General features: G+C 39.4%; 1 protein-coding gene across 30 annotated transcripts in view; it reads right to left on the minus strand.

Moving 5' to 3' along the window:
- Positions 1-18,102, minus strand: part of EP400 (E1A binding protein p400) — a 42,342-nt gene that overhangs the window by 12,210 nt on the left and 12,030 nt on the right. For 18 of the 30 annotated variants that reach the window (XR_014931947.1, XM_085509402.1, XM_085509401.1 and 15 more), the window contains 25 exons: positions 16,808-16,862; positions 16,059-16,148; positions 15,040-15,147; positions 13,880-14,073; positions 13,528-13,705; positions 13,121-13,257; positions 12,615-12,784; positions 12,087-12,261; positions 11,667-11,803; positions 10,856-11,042; positions 10,168-10,334; positions 9,209-9,363; positions 8,465-8,701; positions 7,253-7,417; positions 6,488-6,655; positions 4,960-5,051; positions 4,343-4,638; positions 3,430-3,632; positions 3,165-3,334; positions 2,797-2,993; positions 2,261-2,372; positions 1,549-1,692; positions 1,092-1,250; positions 746-829; positions 22-153 (listed from right to left, as the gene is read on the minus strand). Coding sequence is in view for 29 of the 30 variants with exons in the window: in XM_085509402.1 (XP_085365528.1) it covers positions 22-153; positions 746-829; positions 1,092-1,250; positions 1,549-1,692; positions 2,261-2,372; positions 2,797-2,993; positions 3,165-3,334; positions 3,430-3,632; positions 4,343-4,638; positions 4,960-5,051; positions 6,488-6,655; positions 7,253-7,417; positions 8,465-8,701; positions 9,209-9,363; positions 10,168-10,334; positions 10,856-11,042; positions 11,667-11,803; positions 12,087-12,261; positions 12,615-12,784; positions 13,121-13,257; positions 13,528-13,705; positions 13,880-14,073; positions 15,040-15,147; positions 16,059-16,148; positions 16,808-16,862 (3,912 nt within the window). In the remaining variant the exon portion in view is untranslated. The remainder of the gene's footprint in view (positions 1-21; positions 154-745; positions 830-1,091; positions 1,251-1,548; positions 1,693-2,260; positions 2,373-2,796; positions 2,994-3,164; positions 3,335-3,429; positions 3,633-4,342; positions 4,639-4,959; positions 5,052-6,487; positions 6,656-7,252; positions 7,418-8,464; positions 8,702-9,208; positions 9,364-10,167; positions 10,335-10,855; positions 11,043-11,666; positions 11,804-12,086; positions 12,262-12,614; positions 12,785-13,120; positions 13,258-13,527; positions 13,706-13,879; positions 14,074-15,039; positions 15,148-16,058; positions 16,149-16,807; positions 16,863-18,102) is intronic. The other 12 variants (XM_085509410.1, XM_085509409.1, XM_085509406.1 and 9 more) reach the window with 3 other exon arrangements.

Genomic DNA, 18,102 nt, shown 5'->3' on the forward strand with positions numbered 1-18,102 from the left:
AATCCAGTAACCAGGAATTACTTTGTTGTATGCATCCTCCCGGGTGTAGGTGAGAAGTTCCTCTTCGTCCTCCCAGAGGGTGTTTTGCTCTTTTTCCTTTAACTCCCTTAGATGTTGCACTTCCCATGCCTTCTTTGCTGATTTCAGTTCCACCTAAGGGAAAGTCAGACTCCTTACCACCTTTGTGCAGTAGCAGACAATGGGTTAAAAGTTGCCTATTTGTGGTATTCATGGATAATTCCTTTAAGCTGTGATATTTTCAGGCACGGCAATTTTGAAACCCTTTCTTTACAGGTGATTTCATAGTCACTTAAAGTTTTTTTGTTTTTTTTTTTTAATCTCTGTTGCAGGGATTTAAGAATATTGAAATAAAGCAAATTCTGGTTAAACATTCAAGACAACCAGAAGAGCAGCCTTTCACCAAACAGCCTTACTGAAGCTAATGACATTTTTCCCCGCTGCCAACAGAGTACAACAAATATTTGCCAAACTGTTCTGAAGAACATCAGCCTCATTTTACAAGTAAGAAATGAAGGACTGAAATCTGTTTAAACCAAAAGAATTACAAGACACTTCTTGTAAAGCATTCTGGTGTTCAAAAGTATAGCGAGAGGAAATAGAGGTTCCTTACAATATGTTCCACATCACTGGATAAACTTCCATGTCTCACTGGAAATATTAACCCCCATTGCCCACATTAGAAAACAACAAGGTTGTAATATAGTAGTAATATTTATTATTTTACCTCATTCAATCGTGGCTCATTCTCATCGACTGAAACATGGAAGAGCTCTAAATAGTTCAAAGCGTACTTCTCAATTGGAGTCAGCTGAGAGAACACATTAAGGAAAAAAAGTCAGCATTAAGAATAATAAAAGAAATGTAAAGGAGAATCTATCAAAGCTCTTCTTTAAATGAATCTCTTTCCTGATGGCATAACAGCTTAAGTCAGCAAGACTTTTCCCACTCTTTCAATGAAGTATCAAACTAATCAAAAACAAAGTTGTTTTTAAGGCAAAACTGTAAAGAAATTGAAATATATGAACTACATATTGCTTTTATTTAAATAGTAATGGAAAAAGTCATGGTACCTGATCCACAACAGCAACTAACTCCTGCAGTGGTGAGGGCTCCTCGTTGTATTTTGATTCACAGAGCTCTGAGACTAAAGGTTCAATGCATGACTCAGGTCTTATTTCTTGTACGTGCTCATCTGGCTCTTCATCCTCTCGTTCAATACTGTTGAGGGCCTTTCAAAAAGACATTTTTAAAATAATAAATACTTCAAAAATATGGAAAGAAACCCTTGTAAGAATTTCACTGTAGGCCAACACAAATTACTGCAATAAATTGCTCCTCAAGAAGAGGAACAGCCCCGTGCAATTCTACCACTTAACAATACTTCCAAAGGGACACAGTTAAGAGGAAAACTGGCTGTCAAAACAGAAAACCAACAGGCAGAATTTACCTCCACCTCCCCAGAAAGATAAGGCAGCCACTAAATACTCATGTCCTACAGCTGTATCTTTAATCTGTGTTAACCATTACCTCTATGAATGGTCTTGCAACTTTAGGTGAAATGGTTTCTGCTGGAGATGGCTCTTGAGAAAGTACTACGAACTCTTCTGCTTTCACTCTAAATCCAGAATCCTCCATAGGAGAATGAACCTCAAACAACTCCTGAATCGTTTGCTTGGTTATTGGAAGGAAAAAGAAGCACATTCAGCTTTCAGAACCATCCTAGTTTTTTTATATTACTTGAAATAAACTTAAGTTTCCAGTGAGCTTATAAACTGTGTACGATCTATTACTTCTGGAAAATTGTCCATTTTCTCTTCTGCACTTTCTGTAATTAAGTTAAGGCAATTTATACACATTGGTCAAACTCACACCCTAACATTCTGCACCACAACATCAGGAGTGTCAGAAAGGGATGAACTGGCTTTGTCAGTGTAGCCACCATCCTCTGCACCTTCAGAGCAGTTTCTCACCAAATACTTTAACTTCCTATTTTGGCTTTTTCAAAGTTGTTGAAATTCTCAACCAACTGCAGAAGTTTGTAGCTGAGTGCAAGAAACCAGAATATACAAAGTCACATCAGTGATGCCTGACAAGTAAGGACACTTGAGTTCAAACACCCACCACTTCTAAGACGCTTACCAGCCCAAACACATTTCTAGTACTGTTTTTCTTACTCCAACAGGAAGAGTCTGAACTTACTAAGTACTGCATCACTGCTACATACTTAATATTAACTTACTTGCGTTAGAAAGGCCATTGAATAGTCATTTCCCTGAGCAGCTACTTCTCTGATCAAATCCTTTGTGCCATTTTTCAAAAGCTTCTCTTCTACGGAATTACCACTGACAAGTCTGAAAAGGAAAAATAAAAGAACAGAAAGCTGTTAAGTCACTTCCAAAATAGCTTTCAGAAGCAAGAAGCAGAATTGCCATCGGAGAATAACACTGAACTATTGAAACAAAGCGATGCTTGTGCATTCTATTCAAACAGATACTACCTGCTACACTTTAAAGCTTTCTTTTAACAACTAGTGTTAGGGAAAACAAACAAACAAGAAATGTAATGTAAGGTATGGTAGCAACCAGAAAATTTGTATGCGATTCACACAATTAGACGTGGTGTTAAGATGGACTATGTTACCACACAAGAAAACAGTGAGGGGGTATTCAAATGAGATGGTTTTCAGCACTGCTTCTACTTTATTTCAGATTATGTAGCTTTATCTGAAATAAGCACGTTAAAGAAAGGTCATTAATCAGTAACATCAGTAATCACCTGTATATATGGATATCTTTACACCTCCCAATCCTGTCGCACCACTCCTGCGCCTTTGCATCCATCACTGGATTTAGATCATTGTCATAGAACACAACAGTGTCTGCCTCAACAAGATTGACACCAGTGGAACGACTGTGAGAAGAAAGGATGGCACAGAAAATGCGCTTGTCTCTGTTGAAGTTTTTCATCAGCTCCTACATAAAAGAAATAAAAGCAAGTCATACACCAACAAATACCAAAGCAAACTCATTGTAGCCTAATTAGAAGAAAAGTCAAAGTTTCAAATTAAGTAGAAACAATTAGCACATAGAAGCCTGTGAAGCACATGTTGTGGTACCAGCAGACAACTGTCAGTTCACACTTACCTGCCGTTGTTCCTGGTTCGCATACTCATCAATCCTTACAAACGTGAGGAAATGGAAATTTAGGAACAATTCCAGTATGTCCAACATTAGAATCATCTGTGATAAAATCAATACACGACGCCCTTCTGATTTCAACTTCTGAAGCAAGACAGCAAGAGCTTCTAGTTTTCCTATATTTAAAAGGAACAGTAATGCTTTCATTTAGACATACCATTGCTGTAGAACAGGAAACTATGAAGTGTTACCATTCAGCATCCACCTTTACCTGAGTCATGCTGCACCAGGCGGAGGTCAGGGAACTGTAGCAACTGGGGAGTCGTAATCCGCCGCAACTGATGCAAGTGTGGAGCTGCCTTCTGCTTCAGACTGTGTCTGAGGACTTTCAGTCTGTGACTGTATGATGGGGGAGGGTTTGCTACGTACAAACATGGGGGTGCAGCAACTGCAGCAGGCAATACAAAGAGAGCCCTGTGGAAAGCATTGTAAAGAGTGAATACCAGGTTGTGAAGCTACACACAATAAGGTGTGACAATAATTTCCAGCCTGTCAACAGTGTAATTTTGATCTACAGTACACATTATGTTGAACTGACTTTGTAAGTGCTGCAAATCTTGGGAGCTTTAATATTCTCTACCTCCCTTTGTCTTATTTCATCTGTTTTGATAATAGATTCTGATACTGTGTTTATTTTGTGGCTATTGTATCCAGTGACTGGAGCTCAAACACAAGAAACATCCATAACAGCAAACTTGTTTTGAACTACTTTTAGTTGAGTTCTTCAAACTGCATTATATGTTCCTAGATTGTTTGCTCTGCACACAATCCAAGTGCCAGCTTTAGCTAAACTAGTTTCTGCCTGCATCTCTCTGCCTTAACTCCTGTTGGATGGCTAATGGCAAGAAGTCAAAACTAAACCCAAAGCATGAGAACATACACTAACACACGGACAGCTGAATTTGTGTTTTAAATTAGGAACAAGGTAGCAAATGATTTTGCTGTCAAGATCCTAAAATAAACAAAAGGAATGGATTATGGGAATCGTGAAAATCCTTTACTGCTAAATCAATCTAAACCAAACAAGCTGACCTGTAGAAATAAGGCTTTAAAGCTTTTCTGGAAAGGACACATCAAGCAATAGCAATGTAGCCAAGACATACAAGGACAGAGTCACACATTACCTGTCAACAACATCCTTAAGAGATTCTTGCTCCCGAACCAAAGTCTGGATCATTTCACGTAGTGGATCACATGGGCCTCCAGAATCACTTGAAAGGCAGCAGTTCACAAAGCCAGCCCACCTCCAACTGCTGTCCTCGCAGGAAGACACTGGGGATGGCCTCCTCTCACCAGTCAGCAAACAAATACTCAGCAAGTCACTGCCATACACTGGAGCCCTTGAACAGCGGCGCTCATTGCCAGAGAATATTCTGTCCAGACGCTCCTTCAGAAGTCGGTTCTTTTCTTCATAGGTTTCCTTTGCCAAGAAAGGTTGAAAAAAATTATTTGCTGCTTACAATTCCTTATAAATTTGAGTTTCTTTAGAATGAAGCTATCAGGATCTGCCATGTGTGTCTTATTCCACTAACAGTCCATTCCAACAACTACATGAATCAACTACCAAAAGTGTAAATTTCAGATAAAAACCTGAAGATTGCATTTAAATCCAACTACTACTAAAAAGGCAATTCCATTCCATATTTCTCTAAAATGGAAGTTCCCAATTAATTCCAGTGTTCTAAATTATAACTTAATACAAAACCTGTTATGCTTCCTTAAGAAAACAGAATTGACATACCTGTGACTGCCCATGTGTAGGTGCTGGTTTTAACACTGCTCCCATGTCACCAGATGACAAATTAGTAACTGCAGTTCTACCTGGAATACAAACTGAGGATAAACCTTGTGTTTATATATTTATTCTTCTGCAGACTGGTTTCACTTTTTGCTTTCAGTAAATAGATATTTCATACTTGCACAACCCTCCACTCAGTATGAAGCTGCATGTACTGCTGAGTCGATACACCAACAACTAACCAAATTCAAGTTAACAAGCAGGAGTGGCTCTTACGCTAAGAACAGACTGAGGAATAAGCAGAGGTGAAAGCTTTGCCTTTACGCTCTTCTAGAAGATGCAAAGAACCCTATAGGATGATCAGCATACATCCAATTTTACTGCACAGCAACACCAGCTCAGCAATCAGTTTCCAGTCACTCCACGCAATCGATTTGGCATCTTATCCAAAATGTTGAAAGTCAAAATAAGTATTTTCAATATGCTTTACAACCTCCTCCGAAGCTGAAAAGTGAGAAGTTTCAACACTCGAAAACAATATTTATTATTCCTTTTAACAGACTTCTCTTTTTATCATTATGAGAGTAGCAAGATGTGTGAGATTTTGTAGGAATCTCATATTCTGAATTATCCATTTCTGTTGTGAACTATGGTCATATTAGGAGCACCTGTAACGTTATCCGAGCTGGAGGATGGAACATTTGAGCCACACATCTTCTAAATCATGACAGAAATCCTTTAACTCCCAACAACTGGGAGACTGCTGAAGATCCTCTCTCTTTTTGTGACGAGACATCTAGTCATTCACAGTGTCAAAATATGAACTTCGAGGGCACATCCAGCACATCAAATAGAAGCAATAAACAGCCTGTTTTAAGTGAATGGTTTATCTCCAAAAAAATTTACAGCAGATGGCAATTTCCAAGGAACAAACTCCTCGTACTGCTTTTATCATCATTTAACAACCTGCTGTTATGCTGTAAGTACAGCCTAGGCTGCAATTTCTCTGTCGTTATTTTGATCAACATCTTGGTCATATTTTCAAGCAACGAACTGATCACGTTTGCAGCAAAGCACCAAATATCTAAGCAGAGGTTACAAAGTGAAAGAGAAAAAGGAAGCTTGGGTAGACAGAAAGGCAAAGAAAATTAGAAAAATCATTGTCGAGAAGTAGAGAGAAGCGCTAGACATTCCATGTAGTACAGAAAACCATAATCACCCCAACCTTTCTTTGAAAATAGAAACAAAGTATTCCAAACTTGCTTCTTCCCACAAAAATCTGACCTAAGACATAATTGACAAAGAAAATCTATACATTTACTTCAAGTTCTTCTAAGTTTGGAAGAAGCCTTGACTAAAACTTCAGCACACACCATTTATGTATCATTTGTCAGAACCATTTCTCGCATAGTTTCCCCTGCTTCCGAACTCAACTGAAAGAATTCTGATCTGCAATACTGTGGGGTATTTATTAATTTATGATGTTAGTAATTGAATGTTTAGATGCATTAATTCAAGCTGGAAGGCATACCTTGCTGTGTCACTGCAGTGGAAGTTGGCACCCCAGCTTGATGCTGGTTTCCTAAAGCATTCAGAGCATTCTGAACAGTTCCAGCTTGAGAAACTGTCTGCATGACAACAGGACCCTGAGGTCTCAAATACTGCTGACCCGGAGCTGAAACAATCTGAAGAACACTTCCTGCAATGAAGGATTTTTAAACAACATTTTAAACAACATTTTTAAACAACATTGGAAAGTGTAAAAAGACCAATAAAGTTCTGTACCAAATGATACTGCTGTTACATACTGCTTCAACCCTCACTCAGGGTTTCCTCTACTTATTAGCCACAGCAAAAGATTTCTAGGTTATGAAGGTGGTGGCACAAACCACCAAGAGGGTAAAAATGAGAACAAAAATGTAAGTAGGGCACTCAGATCAGGGTCACAATAAGTCCAAATTCACAAGTGTTATTTACAGTTGTATATATGTTCAGAACAACCAAAGAACATCCTCAGTTTTGTCTGTTTCTGCCACTTATTAGGTAGCTTATCTGAAACAACCTCATCTTACTTTAGCTGTATTGCATATGTGTGAAAACAAATTCAATAATAAAATCTAGAAATGCAATGTTGTAAAAGAGCATAATCGTGTCTTTCACACAGCAAAAAGGCAGATAAGGACAATAAACACAGTAGGGGCAAAGATCCTCTAAACATACAGCCAGAAGGAATGCTCTGTCCACATCAACATCGAGTATTCTAAATAATAAAAAGTCACTGTTTTGAAATAGGTACCTTGTAACTGCAAAGGCTGCCCTGCAGTGAGCTGACGAAGTTGACTATGTGATAAAGTGAACTTGTTGCCTTGGAACTGCAGTGTTACAGGGGTCTCTGGCTGAGCAATTCTGCCTTGCGCTCCTGCTATGGAAGCCAGCTGTGCTATTTTTACTACCTCACCACCTGTCAAGGAGGGAAACAAGCATTGAGAACAACAAAGTGGAAGGAGGGCCGTTCAGTATTCAGAATTCTAATTCTTGGTTAGTACACTGGTGCCGAAGCACCTTCCATGCAGAATTATACTCAGTGCATCAAAAGTGTCATATAGAAGTTAAGCAGGTATTGCTTTCTGTATTTGTTGGACAAACTGGAAAAAAGCTGATTGTTTAAAGCTAAGAATATCAACATTTCAGAAGCTATATCACTTCCATTAGCAAAGAGGTAAGAGCGACCTGAAAACTCATGTGACACTTTGTAACAGGACAAGTATAGACATTGAAGTGATTTCCACTGCCTTTTCAAGAGCGTAAAGGAAGAGGCGAAAAATTGCTACATGAGTAGCAATACAAACACACATTAAAAATAATCTGCAATTTGCTGATGAAACCTAATTCACACATTTCAAGCAATCTGCACTTAAACAAACCAAAAAGCTTTAAGTGACAGGACCAAGCTTTTTGTGTTTAAAATGCAGAACGGCTGGAGGCACGTAAGCATTAAGTTTTATGATCTTGAGAAAAGACTGTTGTGAGATTTTAGCTTTTGGAAAGGCAGCGCATTACCCCAGAGATAAAATTAATACATCAGTGCTCTACTCTACACACATGCTAATAGGCAGTGCACATCCAACCTTAAAGCAAAGCCTCATTGCTTTTCTCTGCCTAACAGTTGCGACGCTCCTCTCTGCAAGAGGCCTTTAGAGATGGATTAGTGTTTAATACGAAAGGAACAATTAGGATAGAGCTAAAACGGTTGGTCTGAAGGAAATCTTGCCAGCAGAAGAAACATGCAGAAATAGGAGATTAAGTTGACACCGCTAATGTATGTCCACAGCAATTCTATTGTTTCTTATCCAATTTTTGATTTTCCTTGGTCATAAGCAACATACTGAGCAAGGCTAATCAGAAGAGTGAAAAAAAAACAATGATTTCTGTACACATTTTAGGGTGCCTAGTAACTTAACCTCGTTGTAGTAAAGTGGGAGAAACCTCGAAAGGGGAGGCCACTTACTAGGCAACCGTGCCTGGGCCTGAGAGGTGAGGACCAGCCTCTGAGGCAGCACACTCTGTTGGATGGTGTGCGGGGGGGGCTGTGGCTGGGCCTGGCCCAGCTGGGAGGCCTGTGCTGCGGTCTGGCCCCGCTGTTTCACAGGATGGGCTGTGCTAGTTGCTGTGGTGAAGGTCGCTGCGGGCTGGTGTCTTGGAGCACTGGTGGAAGCCTGAGTTGTCTGAAACTGTGCTGCTGCAGCTGCAATCAATAAGGTTTGTTTGTGCAAGCTGTTAGAGGTTTTAACTCCACTGCTTTAAACAACCTGCATTGAAAAGAAACCTTCCAACAGGATATTAAAACAGCTACTGGAACAGCTTTTCCTGACAGACTGGGATTTCTAGCCATGCCTCCGTCCTACTTTAACAACATTATTTATTCAGTAAGCATTGTTTAAAGGATAAATCAATACACAAAAGCACTGTAAACTTCCATGTTTGACAGAACGTTACATGTGATCAGGTCTTAAACACCACTATGCCATATTAACTCCACGCACTATCAGTTAGGTTACACAAAGCTTAGTTGTGCATTACACTGACAGATCATATAGAAACTAGTGGGAAAATTTACTGGCAATTAGTTTGTTGGTATTTTTAAGCCATTAGTATTCTAGACCATTAAGCTAGAGGAAAGAGTTCTAGCATCAGGTTGACTGGTACCAGTGTTTAGAAGTCTATGTGATCAACAAAGCCCCAACTCTCTTACCTTGATTTGAGGACACCGTAGCTATGGGTGACCTTCCCCGTACTTGTCCCTGCTGAGTTACTGTAGCTGTGGTCACCGTGCGTTGTACCTGAGTGCTTGGAAAAACTACAGTCCTGCCCTCTGGTTTCTGCCCATACTGAACTGGTTGGAACAACCTGAAAAGAACATGAACAGTCAAAGGCCATAGAAAGATCATGCTTCAGCTTTTAAAAAAAATACATCCTGTCACAGCAGAAAGCATAAACTGATCCAACAACACGACACTTATCTCTTGCTCACAGATAGTTAAAGCTGGCAAGACTCAGCACTTCAGCAGACTTCATTTATGGAAAACCCATAAAGTCAGTTTGCTAAACACAAGAAATAAAACAACCATCTTGCCGTGCATCTCAGTTAAACACAAGAAGAAGCAGAATTACAGCAAACAAGCTCAACACTCCAGCTCCAAATCTAGAAAAAGAATGGGGCCCTTGTATCACTTTAAGAGAGATGCCAGCACGTCATCAGGCCTTTTCATCACAAAAAGGCCTTCACATAACTTGAGGATCACTACTGCCGTAAGAGAAATACTCTTAAAAAAACATAACTGATAAAACTTACATCTCTTATAAGTGCAAGCACAGCTAACACTGCAAGCACAGCCCATAGTCTCAAAGAAAAATTTCCCAACTACACTGTAAAACAATGCTTCTTGTCAGATAAGAACCACAAGAATAAAATCCATACACTGGTCAAGTAAAACATCCAGGAAATTGATAAACTTCAAATACAGTTGTATGCCTTAAAAGAAACTATTAAAGTGGATTCACTACTTACAAGGGCGAACAAGAAAATACACAAAAATACAAAGCAAAGTCTGCAGCTTTATGTGAATCACAACTTGATAACGCAGACAAACACATCAACAGAGCTACATCTTGCCCCTTGTAATTCTAGCTACAAGGAAGACGTGCACATACCTGCTTGGTTTGAGCTTCACTGGGTTAGGCCTAGCTGGTGGTGGAGGAGAGCTGTAGATTTCTTCAATTAACTTTCTAGTAACCTTTTGTTTCGGCAACATTTGTGCTTCATAATGAGTCATTTTGTTTTCCACTCCAATGAGATCAAAAAGAGAGAGGTCTGACTCCTAAGGATATTGTAAAAGTAGCTTTATTATTATACACAATGGCCCAAACAGTTAAGCACTCTCTATGTTCTATGCTGAAATCACTTTCTACATTTTACTTTTTGATATGAAATAACTTTAAACTTAGAGAACGTAATTATTAGCCAAAGCTGTCTGGAACCATTCACTGATGCTCTCTGAATGTTTATGGAGACTGAAGTGTGGATGTCAACACACTGAGGTGGTGAGTGTGCATTTCAGCCACGGCTACAGCAACGTGAAACACAAGCCACATTCTGGCCTGTCACACCACAAAATGAAGAGCATCTCAATCAGCTCATCTGCACAGATCCACTAACAGCGGCGAAAAGACTGTCTTGTAGCTCAGAATTTGCTCTACTAAACAGTGTAATTGTGCTCCTTATACTACTGTGGTTTCCATGGAAATAAATAGGAGGCTTTAATTCTAGTGTGACCTATATAAATAATGATATTTTTCAAGGGCACTCATAAGGAGAAGAAGTGTCAACTATTCCACCCACCTTCCAAATATCCCTTTCTAGGGCACTCAGTACAAGAGATGCAGTTCTATATTCCAGCGTTTCAGATACATATGAGGTACTCGAAAGCCGGGGATTTATCAGATCTGGGTGATTACAGATCCTTTGCAGCTGCATCAGGACATGCAGGACACTGATGAAATGTCCACTTTTGAGGGCTTCTTGTGTTCTACCAAATAACAGATACAGAAATACATCAATTTCTGCACAGCTTTTATAAAGACATTAAAAGACGACCATAAATCAGAAGAGAATGTGCAGTGTGGCATGTTATTCAAAATCCCTAAAGCAAGCTTAGACTTAAAGTGTTTCTAAAGCATTTAAAATAGCACTACAGTAACTATGAATTTGGAGACGTGATGTTTAGGGACCAGTGCTACTTTGAAGTCAGTTACAACCTTATCTCCTTGTCTTCAAAATTCCTTCATGCTCATATCACCCAATAATAGCCACTTGGTATTACAGAATGAGTAACAGAGGGTAAAGAGATTCATTTGGGTCTTAAGATAATAAAGAACCACATGTTAGAGAAAAATCTTCAAACAAAATAGAGGCAAAACTGACCAATTATTATTTGAATTTTAGGTCCCAGATGTAAAAGCAGGAGTTCTTCCATTAGGCTTGTAGCAACACTGAGCCATCATTTCAGCTTACAACATAATCACATTCTTCTCAGTGGTCACGTAGAAGAACTACTCTATTGGTCATTCTGAAAAATAACTCTGGCTGTGACTTCCTAACAGCATCATCTTGCTTAAGCACCGAAAATGATGGCATTTCTTAAACTCCTTACCCTGGCTGTAATATGACATCTTCATACATAGCTTTCTGTCGACTAGAAAGACGACACTTTAGTACATGTTCGTATTTCTTTGTTAGCTGCTTTTCAACATCTCTCTTTGATCTTCGCAAAATGAATGGCTGAATCATCTGAAATATTTCAGAATTAAACAAAAAAAAACTTCTCTCACTTCAAAGATAATTTTTACAACAGGAAGCTCATTCGCACCCATGCACTTTACATGACAAAGCTCATAAGCAACACACAAACAAACTGAAAGTACACTGTTATACAAACATTATTTGTTCTTCGATTTCTGCACATTATGCTTCAAAACCTGAGCCTTGTGATTTTCCTTTCTTCCTAATTTTCACAACAGCTTTAAATACAACTACTTTAGAAGGCCATGTAAGAAAACAAATGACAACGTACCCTGTGTAACCTGATGACCAGTTTATGGCAGTAATCCTGGTTCTCCTCATTAGGTGCTTTTACTGGAAAATCTAGATAAGGTCTGGAAATTCCTGGAATCAGGAAGTGTACCATGGTCCACAACTCCATCAGTGTGTTATGTAAAGGAGTGTCTATCAGAAGCAAACGATGTTGGCTGTGAATAGTAAAAAGAACATTTTTAACCAATGAAAATGAGACCAATGTTCAAATACTGTAGCTTTAGGCCTGCCAGAAGTAAGTAGTGCTAATTACATTTGATCTAAGATAAATAATCTTTTTATTCTTGAATATACCATCAAGCTAGCTTCCTCATTGTGGAATCTGTTTTGAAGCACAGATTATCAGCAAAGAGAAGTATTACTGTTACAGCAAGGAGGAATACCTCAATAGCTGAGTATTGCTAAGGGGTATGGAAATTTGAACAGCTTTCTTTTGAGCAGAAAACTCCTGAGACATTAAGAAAGGAAAAATCCACTGCCGGCACAAAAACAACGCTCTGTTCCATACCTGCGCAGACTGAAAAGTGCTTCCCAGTGTTTCTCAGTCATGTTCTTAATTTGTTGCATCTCATCTACTATTAAGTATTTCCATCGCATTTTCATAAATGCTGTGTGGCCTTTGAACAGCTGCTTGTAGGAGGTGATACACACATTAAAGCTGTTGGGTTCTGACCATTCCTACAGAAAAGGAAAGAAGTGACATAACAAAAGTTAGGTACCAGAAAGTTCTGCCTTACCTTGCATCTTGCTACATCTTCACAACACTGAGACCCAAAGAATACTAAAGAAGAGTCTTAAATTGCAGTCAGTTCAGAAAGCAGATTAAGTACTGCATGCATTCATCAATACCAAACCTAGAGGTGTTAGATATAAGACTTCTTGTAAAGCACCTTGTAGTCCTAAAAACTTTTCCTACCCCACCAAGGTGGAAGGAACATACAGATAAATACAGGTTGAAAGTCTTGTCATCTAAAATGAAAAACATAGCAGTGTAAGAGTCGCAAAATTCAATACCTGTCTCTTTGCCCTTAGCTCTCTTTGGCTGCCAAAGTAGAGAAGAATCTTCAACCCAGGGCACCAGCGTTTCAGCTCCAGCTCCCATTTCAGTATGTTACAGCTCCGTACAACAACAAGGTGAGGACCCCAGTTACCTACAATTTAAAATTAGGAAGAGAATCCTGATCATCTACATTGATGTATCTTCAACCCTGATTCTTAAAGAGGAGCATCACTAAATGTGTCCTTAAAAGTGAGATTTAACAACAGAAGAAATTAAGTGACTAATCTATTTGTTATCTCCAACAAAATACTAGTTCCACAAGCTCTGCCCTACTTAGGTACTTGGCCAGCGTTATCTTTGTCAGTTGTAGCCTAAGAACACATCTAAAATTGTGAGATTTAGATAATGTAAATTAACATACCTTCATTACAAGCCAGGTGTGCAAAAAAGGCAATAATTTGCACTGTTTTTCCAAGCCCAGCCTCATCTGCCAGAATGCCATTGAGATTTTTCCTATACAGTTTTGCTAACCAATCCAGCCCAATCTTCTGATATTCTCTGAGAGGCCCATATAATAGGGATGGAGTATTATATTTTACCTGCAGTGAGAATTAACTGTTACTTCTAGTTAAATTCACAGAGCACGTAACAAATCACATTCACTCTACAGTTCAATAAATAGAAAACATTTACTGTTACTTCGGGCTAAAATCTGTCAAATCAAACATTCTTTACGTAAAACACACACAGAAGCAGAAAATAGGGAGTTTTACCGCTGTCGTTATCCTAGAGCTGCCTTTAGGTAACAGCACTTCTGCTGCTGCAGCAACTTCTGATATGTCTCGCATGTGCTTCTTTGGAGGGCTTGATCTGTCTATACTCTTGTACTGATCAATGCTGAGAAGTGAGTCTATGAGAACAACTTCCTTCTGAGGACTTTCCCTATCGGACATATGGTCATCCATTTCTATGAAACACAAACGACATTGGCATTGAAAATAAATATAAACTTAAGAATCATCTACACAAAGTAATTCAGCTGACTAGCACTCACATAGGGGCCTAAAAAGCAACAGTTATATGAGCCTAAAATAGAATCCTAGAGTCACTAAGGTTGGAAAAGACCTCCAAAATCATGTAATCCAACTGTAAACCTACTGAACTAAACCACGTCCCTAAGGACCTCCAGGGATTCTACTACTACCAGGTGCAGCTTCCTCCAGTGTCTGACCTCTCTTTCAGAGGCAAAGCTTTCCCTAATACCCAACCCAAAACAACCCGGCACAACTTGATGCCATTTCCCCTTCTCACCTTGCCTACTCCCTGGGAGAAGAGCTGAGTACAGGAAAATGATGACAAGCTAAAATGACAGTAACTTAAGCTTGGGAACACAGCACCCTATAAATGTTCACCATTCAGTAGGTGAACAGGAGCATCAGCTTTTTTCAACTTCTATAAAGGTCTTTTCATAATACTTAAGACCTATCTTTAAATATTTCATTTTATCACCACTTCAGTGTAGAACAGATGGCAACTGTATAATAATAACCATTACACGTGCCGTTTTATTCAGTGTGGAGAGGCTCCTTTATTGCTCACTGTTGTTTGAGAGTCTCACATGCAACTCTGAAGCTGGCAAATTTTATTTCCTTTTCATAAACTGAGTAAGGAAAAAAAAAATCCTTCACAGACCATTATCTAAAAATATTTACTAAAAGCAGGAATAAATCTAACAATCTTCCTAAATATTTAGTCAGAAAGTCACTGCGTTTTGCATTCATTCTCAAAGAGAACATTGCTTGTCACCTAAATGTAATTTCAGATGTGATTCACTCAATATTTTTTTCCATTGTCTTTTAGCAGACACCTTGAGAGTCATTCGAGCTGCTTCACCTTTTAAGTTAAGATTTTCTTTGAGACAAAAAGTAATTACCTTCCTCGCTGCTGTCCTCTTCGCTGTCAGGTTTAGGCTGAGGCCAGTGAAAACTTTCAGAAAAGGCACCTTCATACATCTTCAGCAAATCATCCAGAGGCAATTCAGCTGCAAGTCATTAACACATGTAAGTTTATAAATACCACAGCTTTTAATAAATGATATCATTAGTTTTAATCTCATGACATTCTTTGCTTGTTTAGAACCAGTCCTCTAATCAGAAGTTAATTGAAGAGGTAATTACTACTTGGAGGACAGCGGTGTTTATTTAATGACCCAGTTTACAGAGAACACTTGGCATTACACCAAATGGTGTGCACAACCAGCTTGCTTTTCACTACACTACAACCCAAGATCCAAACCAACAGTAAGTTACTGGTTGGAAAGGGAGAGGCAACAAATTAAAGGGGTTGAAAGGCAACTGAAGACCTCAGCCTCAATCCTGCTGACCAGAATTTCCATGATTCCTTTTTTGATTTGTTGAGGTAGCAATGTACATGCTGTTTAAGTCCAATCAATCAAGAAACATTCTAATTAGGAACTTAGCTGACCAGCTGAGAGTTATAATCCCTCCAACTGGCCAGCTGGCTGCAGCCACTAAGCTGCCAAACAGACCAAACAAATGGATTTGGAAACTGCATATTAATTGCCAAGCAGGCCTAGCTTAATGGGCAGCTCACCTCTGAAAATCAGCAAGGTTTTAACATGAAAACTGAAGTGATCCCTATGGGACTCTTGCATTCACCAAGCTCTGTACAGCACCTATTGTTAAGCTGCTAAAGAAAGCAAATGGCCAGCCACTTCGGCTGAGAGCCTTTTTTTTGTAAAAGAAAAGCAATGCTTTGACAGGCTTTTTTTCCCAAGCCACCTTGCTTGAAAACTAGTTAAGGACTCAAACTCCTTCATCAAGTACATTTGTCCATCACCATCCCATAAACCATTTATAAATATAACAACTGCAGCATGTTCTCACCTGTTGTTACAGAACTCTCCAAAGAAGAGTGAAACTTCAGACCTACCTTCTTTAACCAGATTTGACAATTCAGTTTGATGGTTTATATTTCCTTCTTTAGCTTCTTGTTCTTCAATTGTTTCTTCTTCATCTTCAACTAAAATCAAAACAAATGCTAACTGGCATTCAAATTACACCACAGTTCAGAAAGTTTATAGCTATGCACCCTTCAAGTGTACTATCAGAATATCACATAAGCAGGTTTCTAAAAGAATGAGATGCATAGAAAGAAAACAAGAAAATTTGAAAGGAGCTATGCCTGGAAGTTCAAAAGTCTTCATACAAAAAAGAGAGAAGCGTTTCTGTCTTGAGACAAAAGGCAGAACAGCTTAGAGTTGGCTGACAGCAGCCCCCAGAGGTAGGTTATTTTGTAGCTTTAAACTAGGGATTTTCCTTGTAAGAAACATGACACAGATGTCTCCACAAGAAATTCACTGAAGTAGATGGTTGCTGAAAGCTTCAACAGAAGTTTAAGACCACTGGTAAGGTTCGAGAATCAAAGGAACGAGGAGAGACAGAATTAAGATCTACCAGCAAAGATGGCATTTTGTTTCCAGGGAAAGTCTTATTTCCAAGTTCGCAATCAAGCTCTTTCCACAGTCGACTATTTGATCTAGTAAGTGGATCAGGGTTGGTAATTGCTTTGTGAAAAGCATCAAGTCCATGTAGTATTGGACTGAACACCAGCGGCTTCAAGATTTTGCTATGTAACTTATCCACTATATTATAGACACAAAACTTTGAGAAGTGACATACCTTCCTCATCAGTCAAAGATGTGCTTGCCTTTCTTTTCCTCCCAGATGAAGAACCCTGGCATTCAATAAATAAAATATTTACAATCAAAGAGAAAACAAAGCTAGGATTTTTTTCTTTAATGAATGCAAGTGCCCTGCAATGACAGCAACAATCACTAATAGACATTTAACACGTTAACACTTTCCTGGTCACGCAAAACCAGAAATACCTTTGCAGTATCTATGTCAAAATCAATTACTTTCACCCCAATATCTGTTGCCAAACTCTCATTTTTAATATTAAGAACAAAGATAAAAGCTTTTTGTAATAATTTATTTTAAATACAGTGCACATCAAACCCTGTAACCCCATCCAAAACACGGACGCTTCCAGTAAGCTCAAATGTAAAAATCCCTTTTGGAGTTGGTATACAACCATCTGCTTCTCTTACTGATCTACTAATTATTCTTAGCCTGAACACCACCCACAAAAGCACACTGCAAAAACAAACGACCACCTCGGATTCAGAAGATCGTTCACAGCCCTCAGAGATACATTTCCACCTGGCCCACTTACACAGATGCAGGCAGCCTGCAATTAGCCATTTCAAATGCTTATAGCCCAGCTGTGGCACAGAGCAGCAGCAGACTGTTTCTCTTAAAAGCAGTACCAAGGCACAAAACTTCCACCATGGTTGGAATCAAAGACTGAAGTATTTGCCAGTCAATAGAAAAAAGATAACACACAGACTTCCACACTGGTCTGCAATCATTCAGTCTCAAGTGCCCAGCATACAACACAGCATGGCTCAGCCTGTGCAAGTTAGCAGCCACAGACAGCACTGGGCCCATAGTTGAGCTGAAGCACATGTTAAAGCTCGTTCCCAACAGAAAATGCAGATGCAAGCATTCTGCTTAGAGACAGGGGAGTATTTCAGCAAGCAGGTATCATCATACCAGATGGCTCAAAGACACAGAACAACCCCTTGCCTACTCTTTTCCCCCCTCCTCCCCATAATCGTGCAGATGGACTCAAGGAGTCTGTTCTGCACACAAAGAAGTGAAACTGCTTCTGAAGGGTTCTTGGTAATACCAGGCAAAGTAATCACAGGTAGGCCAACAGTTTTATACAGAAAGCAGAGCTGAACTCACCCAACTGGTGAAGGAGCCCTCCAGCTGTACAGCACTCCCCCAGGTCCAAAATCTGCTCCTCCCCCAGTGGCTGCCCCTTATATGAGCCCAGGGTGGCTCGGCCCCATCTGCTCAGGTGGGGAGCACAGGTGCAAACAATCTGCCTGTGCTCCCTGCGCCAGTCA

Source organism: Coturnix japonica, chromosome 9, assembly GCF_054131305.1.
Source record: "Coturnix japonica strain WE chromosome 9, WE-NBRP24, whole genome shotgun sequence".
Classification (NCBI taxonomy): domain Eukaryota; kingdom Metazoa; phylum Chordata; class Aves; order Galliformes; family Phasianidae; genus Coturnix; species Coturnix japonica.